Source organism: Panicum virgatum, chromosome 1N (genome assembly GCF_016808335.1).
Source record: "Panicum virgatum strain AP13 chromosome 1N, P.virgatum_v5, whole genome shotgun sequence".
In the NCBI taxonomy this organism is placed as follows: Eukaryota; Viridiplantae; Streptophyta; class Magnoliopsida; order Poales; family Poaceae; genus Panicum; species Panicum virgatum.
The window spans coordinates 8,237,850-8,257,105 of record NC_053145.1 but is presented as its reverse complement, the minus strand read 5'-3'; the positions used below and the strand labels follow the sequence as shown (position 1 = coordinate 8,257,105).

At 43.1% G+C, this 19,256-nt stretch overlaps 3 protein-coding genes across 4 annotated transcripts; 2 read left to right on the top strand and 1 right to left on the bottom strand.

Moving 5' to 3' along the window:
- Positions 1-4,949: 4,949 nt before the first annotated feature.
- Positions 4,950-9,638, top strand: LOC120655004 (26S proteasome regulatory subunit S10B homolog B). The gene is made up of 10 exons (XM_039932719.1): positions 4,950-5,174; positions 6,277-6,396; positions 6,556-6,692; positions 6,817-6,978; positions 7,092-7,178; positions 7,264-7,350; positions 7,905-8,042; positions 8,733-8,924; positions 9,002-9,100; positions 9,192-9,638. Exons 1-10 carry the CDS (start codon positions 5,069-5,071, stop codon positions 9,264-9,266), a joined length of 1,203 nt encoding a protein of 400 aa, XP_039788653.1. The 5' UTR covers positions 4,950-5,068; the 3' UTR covers positions 9,267-9,638.
- Positions 9,639-9,857: 219 nt separating this feature from the next.
- On the top strand, positions 9,858-16,408 carry LOC120655002 (C2 and GRAM domain-containing protein At1g03370-like). 2 transcript variants are annotated; one of them, XM_039932718.1, is made up of 10 exons: positions 9,861-10,484; positions 10,900-12,273; positions 12,513-12,695; positions 12,798-13,078; positions 13,181-13,297; positions 13,752-14,014; positions 15,057-15,222; positions 15,329-15,601; positions 15,687-15,879; positions 16,072-16,408. In XM_039932718.1, exons 1-10 carry the CDS (start codon positions 10,067-10,069, stop codon positions 16,086-16,088), a joined length of 3,285 nt encoding a protein of 1,094 aa, XP_039788652.1. In that variant the 5' UTR covers positions 9,861-10,066; the 3' UTR covers positions 16,089-16,408. The 2 variants fall into 2 exon arrangements, with proteins under 2 accessions (XP_039788651.1, XP_039788652.1); XM_039932717.1 differs by lacking the exon at positions 16,072-16,408 and having other exon boundaries at positions 9,858-10,484; positions 15,687-16,065.
- Positions 16,409-16,693: 285 nt separating this feature from the next.
- On the bottom strand, positions 16,694-18,199 carry LOC120653256 (pentatricopeptide repeat-containing protein At3g02490, mitochondrial-like). The gene has a single exon (XM_039931031.1). It carries the CDS (start codon positions 18,197-18,199, stop codon positions 16,694-16,696), a length of 1,506 nt encoding a protein of 501 aa, XP_039786965.1.
- Between the last annotated feature and the right edge of the window lie 1,057 nt (positions 18,200-19,256).

Genomic DNA, 19,256 nt, shown 5'->3' with positions numbered 1-19,256 from the left:
GTGATTGACATAGAGAAGCTACAAGTGGAACCCGATCTCTCGTATCCTGAACATCCTATCAAAATTCTTGATCGCAAGGACCGAGTTACCCGACGTCAAACTAGAAGGTTTTATAAAGTGCAATGGAGTAATCACTCCGAAGATGAAGCCACATGGGAGCAAGAGGATTTTCTAAATTCTAAGTATCCAGATTTCTTGAACACGCATCAAGGTACATCGCAGTTCACCCTCCCTTTAACCTTGCTCCTACGTTATAAATCTCGGGACGAGATTTCTTTTTGGGGAGAAGATTGTAACACCCGAGTGTTAAACTTGGGTTTAACTAGCTAACTAGTGATCCAATTATCTCGGTTACAAGTCGAGTCACAAATCGACTCAAAACTCGATTTCAAATTATGGAGCCAAAGAAATCCGGATACTCCGGGTTTGAATCCGGAAATTCCAGATTTACCCGGATACTCCGGATATTCTTCTAGATAGTCCGGACTTGAAGTCCTATATCACGTGTTAGGGTCTTTCTACTATTTCCAGACGGTAAAACATCAGCTTTTTTCTCTTCCTCACTCCTCCACGAGCTCTCCCTCTCTCCTTAGCCCTAAACTCTAAATCCTTCCCTCCAAATCCATTTCCAAGGCCAAAGAAGCTCAAATCAGCGCGGGGGATCATCTTCTCCAGATATTCCACCTTGGGGTGGTTTCGTTTTCGAGTTTTCTTGCAAGGGAAGCTTACTCAAGGTACCCAAGTTAGGACTAAGTGGATTGATCGTTTTAGGATGTGTTAAGCAATTTCTTTTGGGTCAATCATCTTCTTATGAATCACTCTACTAGGGTCTAGAAGGGTTTCGATTTTTGTAGGTTGGTTTTGCTAGAAAGCGAGATTTGTAGGGGGCGAAAATGGTAGGAAACCCGGAGACTCCGAGTATAAGCCCGGATACTCCGGATTTGGAGCACTCCGGGGAAAGCTCTGGGTATAGGCCTGAAAACTACGGACTTGGGAGTCCGGATACTCCGGGTATTAATCCGGATACTCCGGAAATTCCGGATACTCCGGATTTCAGTCCGGATATTCCGGGTTTTGCAGAAGTGTGGGCGTCGGGTTGTCTCGGGTAGTGGTTTGTGTATACGGTTTAGGCTTGTTTCAAAGTACAAATCATACTGCATGCATTCTCATGTCATATGTATACGTGTAGATGCCGCCGCCGAAGGAGCCCTGTACGAGGTGATCGCCGGGCCACAGGAGTAGCGGGGCAAGTTCAGCAGGAGAATTGTGAGCACCCGGCCCAAGGCCCAGCTGAGCCCAGTGTCGAGCAGCAGCCCGAAGGCAAGCCTCGGTGCACATCCTATTAATTTAAATTATGACATATATATATCTATTACTTGTGCATTACGTATAGAAATTGGTTGAAACCCTAGTTGCATGATCCCTAGGTTTTCTTGAGTTTATACTACTATGTTAGGACGATAGTAATGCTATGCTTAAGAGTTCTCGGTAGAAGTCGAGTGACTTCTTGTCACTCGCGAGATATAGGATGTTTAGAAGTCGAGTAATTTCCGGTTACTCGCGAGATATGAGATTTATTTATATTTCGACACATGAGTTGTTGAATGGATTTAGAATACATGGAAATTTGAGACCGGACGGGAATTGATGATGATGTATAGGTATGGCAGCAGGATAGGGTTCCTAGGTGTCTTAGTCCCGTCTGAGTCGGTTAAGGACCGTACCGTTGTTGGCCCTGCTGATCATGTTTGAACTGTACTAACCGCATGCCGGGAGTAGGAGGTAGTCGAAACCGGTAAGCCTAGTACTACCTCGCTTCGAAAGTACAGAACTTCATCACCACCCCTTAGGGCGAGTCGAGTAGTCGCGGAGAAACGTGATGCATATGTTTACTTTTGGTAGTCTCTCGTTGAGCTCGGCTGACTATATGTAGGTGGGGCGGTTCTGTAGTTCGAGGCGGGGAGGGGAAGGGTTGGTACGTGTGGTCCGACGGGGCATACGCGTGCCGTGTTGGTTAGGTTCACCTTACAATGTTAAATCGGATCGATTCGCCGTCAGTCGTTCTTGGACATGAGTACCTTGATCTTCGAGTCACATCGTAGTAAGGAAGTGAAACGGAAAGATATGATAAATGTTGATATTTTTTAATCAATTGTGTTTTCACTTGGTTGCCATATACATGCAAGCCATAGATATTTAGCAAATCTATTGCTTTAATTTGGAGCTAAAATCTTGAAATCAAGGATATACTTTTATGTGCTTTTTCTGCAAAACAAACTACCAGCCAGAGAGCCTTGCATGTCTAGATATGTGGGCTAAGTATACCCATTAGGCGGGTAAGTCTTGCTGAGTACTAGTATACTCATAGTTTTATTGGAAAAATGATTTCAGGACCCGTACACGTAGACTTCTGTCCGTGTTGCGCCAAGTTCGTTCGATTGGACGCGGATGGGTGGAACGTTGAGGACCCAGGCACATAGCTTTGGAGTGTATGGAATTGCACACTCATGGCTGAGTGTGTAATTCATTTTCGTTCTTATATATTGTAGTGACAGATTCCATGTTTATCAAACTTTGTATAAATGGCAGACACACTTGTATATTATTTTGTATTTCGAACTCGGTTTGTAATTTAAATGTTTCATAGCATATGGTGTTTGTATTTTTAAGTATTGTGTGGTGCTCGTACCATCTGCGCTCACCTTCGTGTGAGACTACCGGTGATGTTTCGATCGGACTGTGGGTTGAGAAAGGATCGCCAAATTAAGCCGTTAAGCTAATGCACCCGATGTGTTCAAATGACGGCCATTACGCTTAATTAGAGTTTTAATTTGGCGGTTCCGTCACATCTTGTCTGCTTGTAGTTTGACTAGGATAATTTGCATGGTAATGTGAATCTTTATTTAGGATTTGTTGTTGCTAGTGTGGTCTTCCCTAGGCAAAATGAGCATGTTAGTGTGTTTTCCTACCTAAGAATCCTTTGCTAGTGTGCTCTAGCCATTAGGTTTCAAATTTGTAGATTGAGCAGTACTAATCTAGGTTAAAGATTTTCTAGAAATTTGAAAAAGTGACAATTCAACCCCTCTCCTTAGTCCTCGATCCTTTCAGTGGGATCGACCACATCCTTGCGATCTGGGTACAGGTGCTCCTGGTTATGTCCTTCTTGCTGAGCGACATGAACTTGGTCGCGAGAAAGAGAAAGCGATGGCAGCGTCAAGGGTGCTCAGGCGGCTAATGGGTGGATGGAGAAGGGAATGGATGGAAAAACTGTTGGATTTGTCATTCTTTGAATAGTTAAATAGCTAGTTAAATGGCTAGCTAAATGGAATTTGGATAGTGTGATTTGGAGAAGATTTTGGAGATGCTCTTAATCAATAGTCCGTACCCTTTTCAACAGCAAGCATATTCTATGAAATATTCTCATCCCAAAGGAATGGCACTAGTTCAAATATGCATGTACGGAGAAAGACATAATAAAATATGGTGTATCGCTTCAGTAAATCTTATAATTCTTATTACAATAGTATAAACCAGTTAAACATATTGAATCATTTCCATTATATAATCTGTTAGACACAAAATTGTATGTGCCCACATAATGCATTGACCTTATGTATAATGAGTTTACTAGTTTATATGTAATAATCCTTAAGCACAATAAAGTTATTTTTAAACTTGGGTACAAGAATGAATAATGCAACACTCACAAAAAAAAAGAATGAATAATGCAAACAAACGCAACCAATGAGCGCTTTTCTACTCACTGACATCAGCCGCGACTGGAGCGCCCCTCCGTGTCTCTCTCTGTCCTCTTCTTTTACGATGAGGACTGAGGAGAGGGGGTCCTTCCACCTTTGGAGTGGATCTTAAGCTACTAGTAGTAGTTAGTTGAGATTAAATCTCAAGCTTTGCCCTAAAAAGTGGTACGCTAAGAGTGGATGATCGTGCCTCTTCGGTAGTTGTTGCTCCTGGTCTTCTGCGTTGCAACGACCAGCCATCATCGGGATCCTTCTCGTTTTTTGTCACCATGATTTCACAAAATAAGGGCACTGACAAGTTCTTGTGGCAATATGTGGTGAGTTTAAATACTCAGTTGGGATTTTGTTCTAGGGGTTTTTGAATTTTGCGATTGCGGACTACGGATAAAAATTGTTGTGGAAATAGTATAATTAGGAAGTACGAAATGGTAAAAAATGGCAGAAACATGTGTCAGTATCATATAATAAATAGTTACCCTTGGCATGGAGCACGAAATATCCACACCAACCAGTGGCACATCTAGCAGTGGGTCTAGGGGGGCTCCAACCCGCCTAGACCCCCACAAACAATGTAGCTCCCATGAGCCCCTCCTCCATTTTTAGGAGAATGAATGAGGAAGAAGGGGAGGAAAAAGAAAGAAAAGGGGAGAAAAAAGAAACTCAGCCTCTTCTTGATTTATTTTTGGATCCACCACTGATAACAACTAACATTTCTGCTCGGCTCAGTGCAAAACTATATGAAGATGTGAAATGACGACGTTAGCTGACGTGGATCTGTTTCTTAATTACACATTGCAATTCAGATACTCCACAACATATGCACATTTATCTCTATAAACACATGTACGCAAATTTTACCCCTGTAAATATTTTCGAAGACTGAGCCGATAAATTTTCGAGATTGACAAAATCACCATAGATGCATCGTTATTGATGGAAACATCACCTACCACTAAAAACATAAATCTTTAAATTCTATAAAATTCTCTCCAGGTAATCGAACCTAGGATCTGAGCTACGCCCTTTCGCTGACGTTGGCGAGCGCAAGCAATTTCCGTGGTCCTGGAACAAAACAGCACAGCCCGGCCCACTAGCCCAAAGAAGCACGGCCCAGCACGCTTGCAAAAGGTTTACGTTTTCAGCGGCAGAGTCCGCGCCGCAGTCTACTTAAGCCCGCGGCCGTCTTGTTTGCTTTACGTAACCGGGGAAGCGGAGGAAGCCCTGCGCGATTCTCTTCTTGAGACGGAAGCAAAACTAGAGAGAGAGAGAGAGAGAGAGAGAGAGACAGGCCGAGACTGCGGGAGCACGAGATGGCCGACGGGGAGGACGCCGCCGCCGCGCGCCGCCGGTCCGCCATCACCGACTACCGGAAGAAGCTGCTCAACTGCAGGGAGCTCGAGTCGCGCGTCGGCACCGGTGAGTCGCCCCCGCTCCCCCCCCTCGCCCACCCACCCCGCTCGATCCCAGTCTCCCTAGGGTTCGGAGCGGCCCGATTCCCGCCTCTCTGTAGGGGCTTAGTGGCTGTGTACGAGGGAACTAGTCCGAGGTTTGGATGCTATTTTTTTGGGGTAAGATTCGCTAGCCACGGACCCACGGCGCACTCGGCGATTTCGAGGTTTTACTAGGGGTCACCGTTTGTGCTGGCGATGCGCTTCGTTGTTAGATCGGGGACTCGGGTGTTGGGAGTTGGCTCGGGCTGTTGACTAATTTTGGGTTTTGGGGCACTGAATCTGGTGGTGTGGATGCTGGGCGCTTGATTTGGATCTGAAGTACTGCAGCTATGAAGTGACCTTGGGTTTAGTTTGGTCAACCTCGGTAGTTGTGGGGGAGTATTTGGCCCAATATTTTCCCCCGACCTGATTGAGCCACGCAGTATTTGTTGATCACTCGGTAGCTTTGCTCACTTGGCATCAAGATTTTGCCTTTAAACAATGAAAGACTAGAGATGTTTGTTGGAGCATCAATCAATAGTTAAGTTTCGTAGAGGTTATTGCTCGTGTATTTGATGCATTTTATTTAGGTTGATTTCGTTTGAGGGGTTAGAAATTGTATGGTATCCATGTTGTATCACAGATTGAGCAAAGTTACAGGTCTAGCAATCCTAGAGTAGTCCCACTGGCCTGGATGCTGATAAATCTGTTGGTAAGGAACTTGTATGGTTAAGTGCTCTAGTCCAAGCTTGGGGCCATTGTATCTGATTATGTGGTATGTTGAAAGCCAGGGTATAATATGCTGTGTACCAATTGCCATCTGGTTGTATGTAAATAAGTGATCGTAAGTTTGTATTGTAAGATTGTTCACATTTGAAGCTTCTGTTTCTCTTTTATTAGTCTAATATAGAAAAAATCTACAGGATAAGTTTGTTGCTGTAGTCTAATATAGTAAATTCTGCACAAAATTACAAGCCTTGGTGCTAAAAATGGCCTTTGTTCTCGGGGGTAATAAAAGAAGTTTGCTTGTTCTCTGAAAACCTTCTTCCAATTTATTTGGCTTGATTTGTTTTTGCTTTTACATGCAGTGAGAGAAAGCCTAAAAAATGCGAAGAAGGACTTTGCCAAGACTGAAGACGACTTGAAATCTCTGCAAAGCGTGGGTCAAATAATTGGAGAGGTCCTCCGGCCTCTTGATAATGAACGTTGTAAGTAAAAAGTATTTTCTTGGTATTTTGAACTGTATTTAGTTAACATTGGCTTGGGAGTGGTCACTTTTCCCTCACTTTTATCTATCAGTTTTTGCTGTTCCTTTTGACCTTGTAATACTACAAAAACTAAACAACCGAAACACCTATTTCTTCTAGTCATTGTGAAGGCCAGCAGTGGTCCCCGATATGTGGTTGGTTGCCGAAGTAAAGTGGACAAGGAGAAGCTGACTTCTGGAACTCGTGTTGTACTTGACATGACGACCTTGACAATAATGCGTACTCTACCACGGGAGGTATATTTGTTTGTCTGAATCATTTTATGTGTTTTTTTTGTTGTACTATTCTTAGATTGCTATAATAAGATTAATGGCTATATAGAAAATTTGATTTTGATTACATGGAATGAAAATCCTTTAGGTTGATCCCGTGGTATACAACATGCTTCATGAAGACCCAGGAAATGTCAGTTACTCTGCTGTAGGTGGTTTGTCTGATCAGATTAGAGAACTCAGGGAGTCCATTGAGTTACCGCTTATGAACCCTGAACTCTTTCTTCGGGTGGGGATTAAGCCTCCTAAGGTAAATGCTATATATATTTTTCTTCGACCCCAAATTATTCATGAGGCGAAAGAGGTAAACATGTAATGTTCTGACTTGTGGAAATCAATGTTTTGTTTATTTTAAACATTCAGGGTGTTCTACTCTACGGTCCTCCAGGGACCGGGAAGACACTATTGGCGAGGGCTATCGCCAGTAACATCGATGCCAACTTTTTGAAGGTGTGTGGCTTTTCACTTCATGGATAGCATTCGGTCGTTCTTACACTTCCAATATAATGCTTACATTATATGATCTTGGAAACAGATCGTTTCAAGTGCTATTATTGACAAGTACATTGGAGAAAGTGCTCGTTTGATTAGAGAAATGTTTGGCTATGCACGAGATCACCAAGTAAGTACCTAAGTCTTTATATCTCTCTATTTTTATTTCTGCTGGATCTGAACTGACTATTCATTATCTGGAAGACCTACCATGGGCATAATAGAGGATGCTTATCCTCTAAAACTATATATGCATATTCATTTGATGATGAATATATTGTGCTATCAAAACATATTTCCATTTATCTGGAAGATGCTAGAACCATGAGATATGCAGAGCCTTTATGCATTATTACAATAGTTTATTTGCTGAATATATTTTGAAATTAAATCATATTTCCTGTCAACATGAAATGAAAGATATGTTTCGTTTCTAAAACCGAGTAATGTGTGGATATCATGTTAGTTTTGCATGAGAAGAACTATATGGAAACCACTCCTACATTTGAGTCTCCAAATTGTCAGCTTCACATGAAAATAAATCATTGGGACCAGTGACTTCATTTGAGTAGTTGGGACTCTACCAAATCAATAATGCACTTCCCTTACCTTTTAATCTGTAGCATCATTCATCTTACTTCAATTGCTCTAATAATTTTTTAATGTCAAATTATTCTTATTTAGCCATGCATCATCTTCATGGATGAAATTGATGCCATTGGTGGGCGAAGATTTAGTGAGGGAACTAGTGCTGATCGTGAGATCCAGCGGACATTGATGGAGCTCCTTAACCAGCTAGACGGATTTGATGAGCTTGGGAAGGTAAATTTTGTTATTTGATATGTTGATATTTGCTCATATAGTTTTCTAGGTATATTGATACTTCTGCAGATGCAAGTGAATCTAAGCAAAGTTTTGCACACCACATTTCTTGGATATATAACATCTGGGTATCATTATCATGTGATTTATTATTGTAACTTCTCGATTTTGTGGGGTCAATCCAATCCGCTTGATTCTGTAGTACTGTTGAGCAATGCTGTTTGATACCATAACGGATCTGTAACATAATGAAACTTTATTTAACAATTGGAATACTGTATTCCTAAAGGTACAATGTCTGTATGCTGCTTTATCGTTTGTGTACACTGATTTATCAGTGGACAGACTTGAGATTTGGTTTCGTTGCATTGTTCTCCCAATTGATCATGTTTTTTCGGGATAGCAAGTTAGCTACTTCTATTCCTGGTTAGGTTCTGCATGGTCCGTTGACACCTGTATTGAAACTCTAATTGAGGATATTAGTAACAGGATACGACCTTTAGAGTCCTAGATATAATATTGATTTATTGATCTATCCAACTTCTTGTTGTCGATTTTGTGGGCTTGGCACAATTAAGCAGATGCCACTCGCTGTGCCTTGTTTTTCTAAGAATGTAGCACAGCCTCGCACCTTGTATTTTGTTGGTTCTGTATGCATTTAGCTTGACAAGGATGTTTTTGCTTGAACAGGTTAAGATGATCATGGCTACGAACCGACCTGATGTTCTGGACCCGGCACTCCTGCGTCCTGGACGTTTAGACAGAAAGATTGAGATTCCACTACCCAACGAGCAGGCAAGAATGGAAGTTCTTAAAATTCATGCTGCTGGTATTGCCAAACATGGGGAAATTGATTATGAAGCTGTCGTGAAACTTGCAGAAGTGAGTTAATTGTATGGTTGTGTCTAACTTCTTTAAATCTTGTTGCCTAGTTTCTCCTAACTCTCGTCTGGTTTTAGGGTTTCAATGGGGCTGATCTTCGGAATGTCTGCACGGAAGCTGGTATGGCTGCAATTCGGGCAGAAAGGGACTATGTGGTCCATGAAGACTTCATGAAGGTGCGCTTTTTTACACACCTTTTCTATCTGTACCTGAACAAACTGGTGGTCAGGTGTTGACTCACATCCCTACCTACAAACTTCATTTCAGGCTGTGCGCAAGCTAAATGATGCAAAGAAGCTGGAATCGAGTGCGCACTACAGCGCAGACTTTGGGAAGGAGTAGTAACGCCCGATTTTGCTACTAAGGCGTATGCTGTGTATCACTGGGGAGCTCAGCCATCACCATGCGAAAGCAAGAAAGAAATTGGCTATTTATGTTCAGGCTCCTGGACATTCCTCTTTTTCTGATATTCGCAATCTTATTGAGGAAGATTGTCAAGCTGACCACTGGGAGAAACCATTCGAGATTTTACTAATTTTGAACTAGTTGCTGTTTGCTTCAGTGATCATCATACGTTATCAGCTTCCCTGTGTATTAGTCTGGTAACTCTTGTTCGGGCTGTTTCATTTCCGTCATTCCATGTACTTGGACAGTGTGCTTGCCTGCTCGGTAACAGAGTAAGAAAAAAGAGGCTAGTTTGTGTTCATCTTTGAATTGCGATGTTCCCCCGTTTGCCTCACGCGGAATTCAATTTGTATGGAGTGCATGAATTTTGTGTATTTCGTAAGAAAAAGTTGCAGCTTATGCAGGGTTCCAAACGGTGAAACGGAAACTAATTTGTTTGGACCCCTCTAGATTTTTACACCACATTGTCTAGTTTTAGTGCATCCGACTCTTTGCTGCTCCCGAATGATCTCAGTTTAACCTGAGGCAGCCCAAGTTTCTCGGAACAGGCCCAGGGCGAAAATGCGCCACGGGATAAACACGACTCGAATTCAAACGGCCGCGGGTAATCCCCCACCTCTCGCCTCATCCAAATCCCCAATTCCGGGGAGGCCGCAGATCGCCCGCCGTTGCCCGATCTCTCCCGTTCTTGCCGAGCACCGCCTCACCCGCTCGTCTCGTCTCGCGAGGCCCCACAGATGGCGAGGCCGCCGGCGACGGGCCCTCCCAGTCGCGCGGAGCCCGGCCACCACGACGCGCCGATGCTGCTGCGCGTGCACGTGATGGAGGCGCGGGGCCTGCCGGCGATCTACCTCAACGGCTCCAGCGACCCCTACGTGCGGCTGCAGCTGGGGCGGCGGCGCCCGCGGGCGACCACGGTGGTGAAGCGGAGCCTCACCCCCGTGTGGGACGAGGAGTTCGGGTTCCTCGTCGGCGACGTCGCCGAGGAGCTCGTCGTCTCCGTGCTCAACGAGGACCGCTTCTTCGGCGCCGAGTTCCTGGGGCGGGTGCGGCTGCCCCTCACGGCGATCATGGAGACGGATGACCTCTCGCTCGGCACCAAGTGGTACCAGCTCCAGCCCAGGAGCGGCGGCAAGTTCAAGAGGAAGAGGCGCGGTACTCCCATCCGTTTTCCCTCTTGCCATGGAATGGAATCGTCAAATCAATGCTTCGTCGCGTAGTAGTATCCAAAGCAATCGAAACAGAATCCAAGGAAATGTGGGTAGGAGAATGGATGTTATACATGGATTACACCTCATAATAGGCACTCTACTTGTTCAGGGAAATGAAATCATATTGCTTTGCTCCTGTTGTTTCTAGTAAAATTCGCGACTTCCTAGAGGAATGCCTCCCTAATTGACTGATTTTTTTTTTCGGATTCAAGAGTATCTGTCCCCAATCTACAACTGTTCTGTTATCCCCAATCTGATGAATGCTTTACTGCAGTTATGAATTTCGAATTTTCTGGAAAGTGAAATGTAGTGGTAACTCAAGGTAGCATTATTCACTGTTTAGTTATATTTCCTTGCAGGTGAAATTTGCCTGAGGGTATACTTATCAGTTAGGGCCACCCTTTGTGAGGACACACATCAAGCTCCACCGCAACATATCGATGATATATCGTGCAGCTCATACAGATCAGTTGCAACTACTGACTCGTCATTATCAGCTACTACTGGCAGTCTGGATCTTTCAGCCTGTGGCAGCATGGATCAGGCATCCCTCAGAAGTTTGGATGGTTTAACCCTAAGTATCATGGAGCAGCAAGGCTCTAAAAGCACAGGCCCACCATCCTGTGTCAGCACAGAGCAGTCCATTCTTCTGGAGCCTGAAGAAGATGACGGTAGCTCCATTGCTGATACATCGTCAGTAGTTGAGGTCATGTCTCGATACTTCAGGAAATCCGCTGATGCTGCACATTCTGTAGCATCCGATCCTGTCACAGACCAGTTTCGAGATGCAAAAATGCATTCTGACTCTCGTGAAAATGGAGAGAATTGCATGTTGCCTGAGGCCAGTCTTCATGAACTACTGAAAACTATGGAGTCCAAAGACCAAGCTTGTGAAATGCCAGCAAACTTGCCTGGTGGTGTATTAGTGGATCAATCTTACAGCATCGCACCAGCTGAACTGAATTCAATGTTGTTTACTGCAAATTCAGATTTCTGGCCAGAAGTTGCCGAACTTCAAGGAACAAGTGGATTTCACATCGAGCCTTGGAAACAGGAGAATAGTGAGAATTGTTTGAAAAGAACATTAACTTACACAAAAGCTGCAAGCAAATTAGTTAAATCTGTTAAAGCCACTGAAGAGCAGAAATACTTGAAGGCATCTGGAAATTCTTTTGCAGTTTTATCTAGTGTTAGCACTCCTGACGTTCCTTGTGGTAATTGTTTCAAGGTGGAGATATTGTACCGTATAATACCTGGTCCCCAGTCTGCTTCTGAAGAACAAACCACACAACTTAATGTAAGTTGGCGTCTGAACTTTGTTCAGAGTACGATGTTGAAAGGAATGATCGAGAATGGGACAAGACAAGGCCTTGCAGAAGGATATTCACAGTTTACTGAAGTACTGTCCCGGAAAGTCAAGGTAGCTGAGCTTGATGATGTTAATAGCAAAGATAAAATCTTAGCTTCTCTGCAGCCACAGAAAGAATCAAACTGGAAGCTGGTTGCCCGCTTCCTTGGGAGCTTCGCATTCATATTCTCACTCAGTACAGCACTGTATATTATTACACATCTTCATCTAGCTAAACCCAATATGGTGCATGGGGGACTTGAATACTTTGGTATTGATCTTCCAGATTCCATTGGAGAGGTTGTATTTTGTATCATTTTGATCATTCAGGGGCATAATATCATCAAAGTAGGGCGACGTTTTTTGCAAGCCTGGAAACAGCGCGGTAACAAATCTCCCTATTCTAAAAGCAGTGGATATTTAATTGTCTTTGTGATGGACGATCTAGTAGATGTCAATCAAGAATGAAGTGATATTTTCTCAATTGAGTCTTCTAGATGATATAAAAGAGCAAATTATTCATATTCAAAAATATGATTCATTCATTTCAGCTGCAAATTGCGAAGTTCGTCATTCCCTTATGAGGAAGACATCTAATTAGCATTTTTCTTATTTCAATATTAGGTAGTGATCATGGAGTCAAAGCTCATGGAGATGGTTGGTTATTGACAATTGCACTTATTGAGGGAAGTAGTGTAGTAAGTGCTGGTACACCTGGTTTGCCTGATCCTTATGTAGTTTTCACCTGCAATGGAAAGAGGAAAACTAGCTCAGTCAAGTACCAGACGTCTGAACCAAAATGGAATGGTAAGCATCGGTTCTGGGTTGAGTTTCCTCTAACCTTAAAGATAAAATTAGCTCTTGATCTTCTAAGAATCTGCTTGATTCTTTTATTTTTCAACTCTATAGAGATATTTGAATTTGATGCGATGGATGACCCTCCAGCAAGGTTGGACGTGGTTGTGCATGATTCAGATGGTCCAAGCAATGAAACTCCTATTGGTCAAACGGAAGTCAACTTTGTAAAAAACAATTTGTCAGATTTGGGTGACATGTGGCTTCCTCTTGCTGGAAGGTTTCCCCAAGGGCACCAGCCAAAATTGCATCTGCGCATCTTTTTGAGTAACTCACGGGGGACTGAAGTTGTTTTGGATTATCTAGAAAAAATGGGGAAAGAAGTTGGCAAGAAGGTACAAGTTGTTCAAAATTCAATCGAGGAAAAAGTTCTCCAAATTTGCTTTAGTGCCACCACAATGCATTCTAATACTAAACTTGCATGACTGAATGTTCAGATACACTTGCGCTCAGCGCAGACAAATTCAGCATTCCGTAAGCTCTTTAGCCTTCCTCCTGAAGAATTCCTCATTGACGATTTTACTTGCCATCTAAAACGGAAAATGCCACTTCAGGTAATAATGTAATAATGTTATGACTTTGCATGTGTCGAGTTGGCAATTTGGCATTGATTTTACAGCTGAATTTTTTGCTTGGAATAGGAGATACTATCTTGAAATACATCATTATCATTTATTTTCAGCGTCCAATATGCAGTGCTGGACCTCGCATATGTGAAATTAATCAATGTAAACCTTGCACATGAAGTTAAACTAACAAAGCACATAAGAATTGTAGTCTGTAAGTCTATATACCATGGTTCCCAGTGAAATAGGGTCATCGTTGTACACTTTTTGATGATTTGTGTGGCACACTGATGCTGCAACTTGTTATCTTATTTTTATTCTTTGAACCTGCTTTTGGTCATGATTTGTGTGGCACACTGATGCTGCAACTTGTTATCTTATTTTTATCCTTTGCACCTGCTTTTGGTCTAATCAGTAACTGAGGTAGTTGTCATTTTAATAGGGGCGGCTCTTTCTTTCCCCAAGAATAGCTGGGTTTTATGCCAATATATTTGGCCGGAAAACAAAATTTTTCTTTCTTTGGGAAGACATTGATGATATCCAGGTTGTTCCACCGAAACTTGCAACAGTTGGCAGTCCATCCTTGATGATCATCCTTCGCAAAGACAGAGGTCTTGAAGCTAGGCATGGAGCCAAAACATTGGATCCTCAAGGAAGACTGAAATTCCATTTCCAGACATTTGTTTCATTCAATGATGCTCACAGGTATGAGGTATCCTTGTTTTAATTTTCATGTTGATATGCAGAATTCCGAAGAGATATTGAACCATATTATTCATTTGTTTGAGACAATTATAGTTTAAGAACCTGATTTTATTGATCATTATCACACCATTTGGTTCAGATGATTTTAAATAAGAACAATCTTAAATACTTTACCATGTCTTTTTATCCTGTGTTCCTGACTCCTGATGTAATAGTTTCAATAATAAATTTTTACTGAGGCAGCATGGTTGACATGATGGAAAAAAAATACCTGGAATTTCTTCATTGTATAGATTGTTTAAGGTATAGTTGGTGTTGTTTTATGTTGACCATACACCCACCGTCCCCAAAAAACAAGTCAGTCTAGTTTCAACTTAAGTCAAATTACTTGAGTTTGACCAAGTTTACGAAAATATATCCATTTGGTATCATAAATACCCACATGCTATTCTACACCCTAGGTGTAGCTACACCCAACTAACTACTAAACAAATATTCAGTAATAATTGCTGCGCGCGATTACTGAACACCATTTTACTGAACGTGATTCAGTAATTCAGTAACTCGGTTCAGAAATTTCTGGTCAGTTCAGTTAGTAATTTGACTGCTGCGTGTAGAATAAATGCTACACCTAAGGTGTAGAATAATATTACCGTCATAAATATTGATATATCTTATGTATAAATTTGGTCAAACTTAAAATAGTTTGATTTAGGATAAGATTAGAATGACTTGTTAAGGATGGAGGGAGTAGTATGATGGCCAACCCCCACAGGCACACAAATACCTCTTTGGACTCTACGAAACAAACATACACAGTTGGATAACCAATATCAATTCATCCTACTCATATTTTCAGGAACAGGAGTAGTGCAGTAAATTAATAATAAATTCCTTTTTATTATCCATATATTCCTTACTGGTAGATCACTATACTTTTTTTCATGTTCTACAAAGTATTTAGTGAACTCTCGTGTTTTTATAAGTATTTGCAATAGGCTTCTTGACATGTTTGTGTTAACATATCAAACATTTCTGTCAGGATTATCATGGCGATATGGAAAATGCGGTCATCAGGTCTGGAACAGAAAGGTGAGATAATTGATAAAGAATCTGAACTGAAAGAGCTTCCCTATGAAGAAGGTTCTCTGTTGGCCAATGACGATGTAAAAATGTCAGAAGTCTACTCAGCAGTTCTTTCTGTTGACGTGAGTTTTGCTGTCTTGTGATCTTGTCAATGGACTCATCTCTTGAACTTTTATACAATGCAATGCAAAAGAATCTGCTAAAATCTCAGTTATTCTGCATTTGCAGATCAGTGACTTGATGGAGATGTTCTCCGGAGGTTCACTGGAACATAAAGTGATGGAGAGAGCTGGTTGTGTTGATTACTCAGCGACAGAATGGGAGCTACTGAACCGGGACATATACCAAAGGCGTATCAGCTTTAGGTTTGACAAAAGCTTGTCAAGATATGGAGGGGAAGCAACGACCACTCAACAAAAATATAAGTTACCAAACCAAGAAGGCTGGGTCATCGAGGAGGTGATGACCCTCCAAGGCATCCAGCATGAAGACTACTCCAGTGTAAGATAACCAAAGCTGTTTTTGTCCAAAGCAGTCCCATGTTTTACCTCCAATTGTCAGGTCACAGTGTTTGCTGGCATTGCAGATCCAGTTGAAGTACCACATGACGAGCACAGCCTTGAGACTGAACACCTGCAACCTCAAGGTGTTATTAGGGACTGCATGGTTGAAAGGCGCTAAGCACAAGAAGAAGGCTGCAAAGAATGTCATTGCGAATTCCACCAACAGGTTGAGGGAGATATTTGTAGAAGTCGAAAAGGAGATTACATCAAGAAAAGGTACCCTTTCAAAGGCAACTGGTTGCCCCCAAGAATAAATTGCTGAATTCAGCACAGAAATGATAGATGTTCAGAGTAACTTACCATCTACTGGTAACTAGTGTAGTTCAACCCTGAACGACATGCAACTCGGTAAATTACTGTCTTTGATCTGGAACAGCAGCAACACTGACCTGTTCTTTTGAAATGCAGTTCCAGGAAAAAGCTAGTAGCAGCATAAGACGAGCATTTATTGATTCAGGTAGATGAAAAGATGACAGGAATTATCAGCTGCGGACACGATCCGTGATAGTTCGCCAGTCTCAGTTTGTTTCAGCTCTTGTCCACTATAGATTTCGGCCCAGTTTTTATACAGATGGTCAGCCCATGTGTACAGAGTGTTTGCACAGATAGCCACAGACATCATGTCATAAATTTTATGAACTCAGTGTTTACAATTTAGGAGTTCAAGTAGAGTTGTATATATACAATCAAAATACATCACAAGATATTTCATGTGAAAATATATGCACATTTCAAATTTGGATAAGAACCAATCTTTGCATCTTCCAATAACAAAGCAGCCAAAGACAACAGCTATTGATTCATACGGCCCTGCCAGCATAACTGCATAAGGCATGGTAATATGTGGCTCAAACAGAAAGAAGCTAAGGAGATTTTTTTTTAAGAAAATAATAACTTATTTCTTTGGAAAATAGTGCAAGCATTTCAGCTAAAGTTTCTGATATCAGCTCAAATCCCTATTACAAAGTCAAAAGGGCAAATTCAGCTTGCCATCCAAATGTGGGCATCAAAAACTCAATTTAGCCACGTATCAACCCTCTGCCAATGCTGCTGCGACAGGTTCTTCCAGCTTATTGAAAATATCACGAATATCTGCATGGTTTTGGATGCTAGCAGGAGACTGGGAAAGCAGCTGTTGGGAAACTTCATGCCTCTCTTCTTTGAAGAAAGCTTGAAATAAGCGCAGATAAACTATTCTTGACGGCAACCCCCTCAAAGATGTTGCATTCAGCAAACCCAGGGCATCATCCACAGTCCCAGACTTTGAAATATGAGGGATAAAAGGATCAACGAAAGGTGGATAACCATGGCTTTTCATTAAACCTAGCACTTCAAAAGCTGGTTTCAGATGTCCTTGGCGGATTAACTTGTGGACCAAATACTTGTAGGTAGTTTGCCAAGGAACCACAGCCTTCTCTGTTACCATGTTCTTCAGAACTTTGAATGCTTCCTTCGACCCTCTCTTCTTGTGTAATCCAGAAACCAGCACCTCAAGAGCAGAACCCACGTTCTCGTTGCCGGTGCCGCTTTTTTCCAGCATTTCATGGAAGCACGACACTGCTGTATCCACATTTTCACCAAGAGAATACTTCTGAACTAAACAAGACCATATCTTTGGACCCAACTTATGCCCTGGCTCTTCCACACCAGTCAAATAATTTCGTGCTTCTTCCAGATTGCCAGCATCACACATTGCAAGAACAGCCTTTTCATGATCAGCACTATCCGGTTCGAAACCACCTTCCTGCATCGCCTTCAGAACTCTGTCACTCTCCCCAAGCCTCCCTACACTCCTCAACGACTTGAGAACAGAATCAAAAGTTGAGTCTCTGACCTTGCTGCCCACATGCTGATAGTACTGCAAGACTCTCGTCACCAACTTGAAATCCAAATCCCCAGTCACTAGGACCTTCTTCAGCAAGAATATGAAATCATCCCTCGAGAGCTTCTCTGGCCTGCATGTCATGAATCGGAACAGGTCCACAGCATCCTCAACCATCTTCCTCTTGAGGAATCTGTCGGTGACAGTAACATACACATCTCGATCCATCTCAAGCCCCTTGCCCCTCATCTTGTGCAGGACCTCCCGGAACTCCTCAATGCAATCCTCACGGCCGAGAACCTTCGCCATCACATTGTAAACCTTGCCCCAACTGATCCCGGCTCCAGCTGACTGTTCCACCCACCGGAAGAACACCATTGCTTGCTGCGGGAACTGCCCGACCTTCTCCACCACTAATGCCACCAGTTCATCAGTCACCTCAACACTCGATCCACTCAGCATGGCTAGCTTTTGGGTGTCATCCTTGCCCGGCGCCCGTAGAATCTTGCATACCTCGGCCGCCGCCGCGTTCCTGCCGTGCGCGGCGAATGCCACCGGCAGCAGGTCGGCGTCCCTGGCCATGTCCTTGGCCCGGAAGCTCTCGGAGGCGGCCCGGAAGGCGGGCTTGGAGATCCCGTAGCCCCTAGACCGCATGGACGCGACGAGAGACCAGAAACGGTCGGCGTCCCCGTGCGCGGCGGCGAGCTGGAGCATGGAGTTGAAGGACCGGGAGTTGAGCGCGGCCTTGGCGGCGGGGTCGGACGCGGCCCAAGAGAAGAAGCGCGAGGCCGCGGGGTAGTTTCCCGCGAGCCCCGGGTCGAGGAGGAGCGCGGGGACGGTGTCCGGGTGGGAGAGATCGACGCCGGCGGACTGGATCGCGGCGGCGGGGTCCGCGGGAGGGGTGGGATCGGAGAAGAGGGAGGCGATGGTGGAGGACGAGGAGAGGAGGCGGGGTGGTGGCGGGGGAGGAGGGCAGTGAGGCGGCCGCCGCCGGAGGTGAGGGCGGCGCGGAGCATGGTGGCGGTGGCTGTGGCGGCGGCGGCGGCGGCGGCGAGGAAGCGAGGGGAGAGGGGAGGTGGAGGAGGGAGGGGGTTTGGAAATGGGTTGGGGGGTTTTGCCCGTTAATGAGCGTTGGGTTGGGTTGTCTGTTCGGCCCGATAGTGGTTTCTGTTTGGCTTGGCCTATCCCTATGCCCATATATCTCCAGGCTGAGTCCAACCCGCCTTGCCAGCCAGATGCGTATGCATTTCTGTGTATATATTCATTTAGTTTAGGGAAAAATCCAATTTTCACTTTCGAACTATCGCAAAAGTCTGATTTCCAATTTTTAACTATGAAATCGGACAACATAGTCCATCCAACTATCAAAACCGGGCAAATTTGGCCCTTGGGGTGGTTTTGCTTTTTCTAAAAAATTAAATAAATCTAATTAAATTTAAAAATCAAAAGTAGTTCACTTTAAATCAGACAAATATGAAACTAGTACCAAAATTTTTCTAAAAATATAACCTATCTATTATTGCTCCATTTGAATCTTAGTTATTAAAAATAATAGGTATAACTGCAAGTAGCCAAATATTATGAACATAAAAAAATAGATCTGAATAGCTCACAAGTCATGTGACAATAGATATGTTATATTTTTAGAAAACTTTTGATACCAATTTCATATTTTTTTACTTAAAATGAATTACTTATAATTTTTTTAGTGTAAAATGAATATTTTTAATTCTCACAAAATGGAAAACCACTTTCAAAACCACCCAGGGGC

Bases quoted from the DNA above. Each gene is read 5' to 3' on its own strand.
- LOC120655004 (XM_039932719.1), top strand. From the start codon at position 5,069: ATGGCCGACGGGGAGGACGCCGCCGCCGCGCGCCGCCGGTCCGCCATC. The intron at 6,693-6,816 runs GTATATTTGTTT...AAAATCCTTTAG, and splicing joins TGCGTACTCTACCACGGGAG to GTTGATCCCGTGGTATACAA. The intron at 7,179-7,263 runs GTGTGTGGCTTT...TCTTGGAAACAG, and splicing joins TCGATGCCAACTTTTTGAAG to ATCGTTTCAAGTGCTATTAT.
- LOC120655002 (XM_039932717.1), top strand. From the start codon at position 10,067: ATGGCGAGGCCGCCGGCGACGGGCCCTCCCAGTCGCGCGGAGCCCGGC. The intron at 13,079-13,180 runs GTACAAGTTGTT...CTGAATGTTCAG, and splicing joins GGAAAGAAGTTGGCAAGAAG to ATACACTTGCGCTCAGCGCA. The intron at 13,298-13,751 runs GTAATAATGTAA...TCATTTTAATAG, and splicing joins AACGGAAAATGCCACTTCAG to GGGCGGCTCTTTCTTTCCCC.
- LOC120653256 (XM_039931031.1), bottom strand. From the start codon at position 18,199: ATGCTCCAGCTCGCCGCCGCGCACGGGGACGCCGACCGTTTCTGGTCT.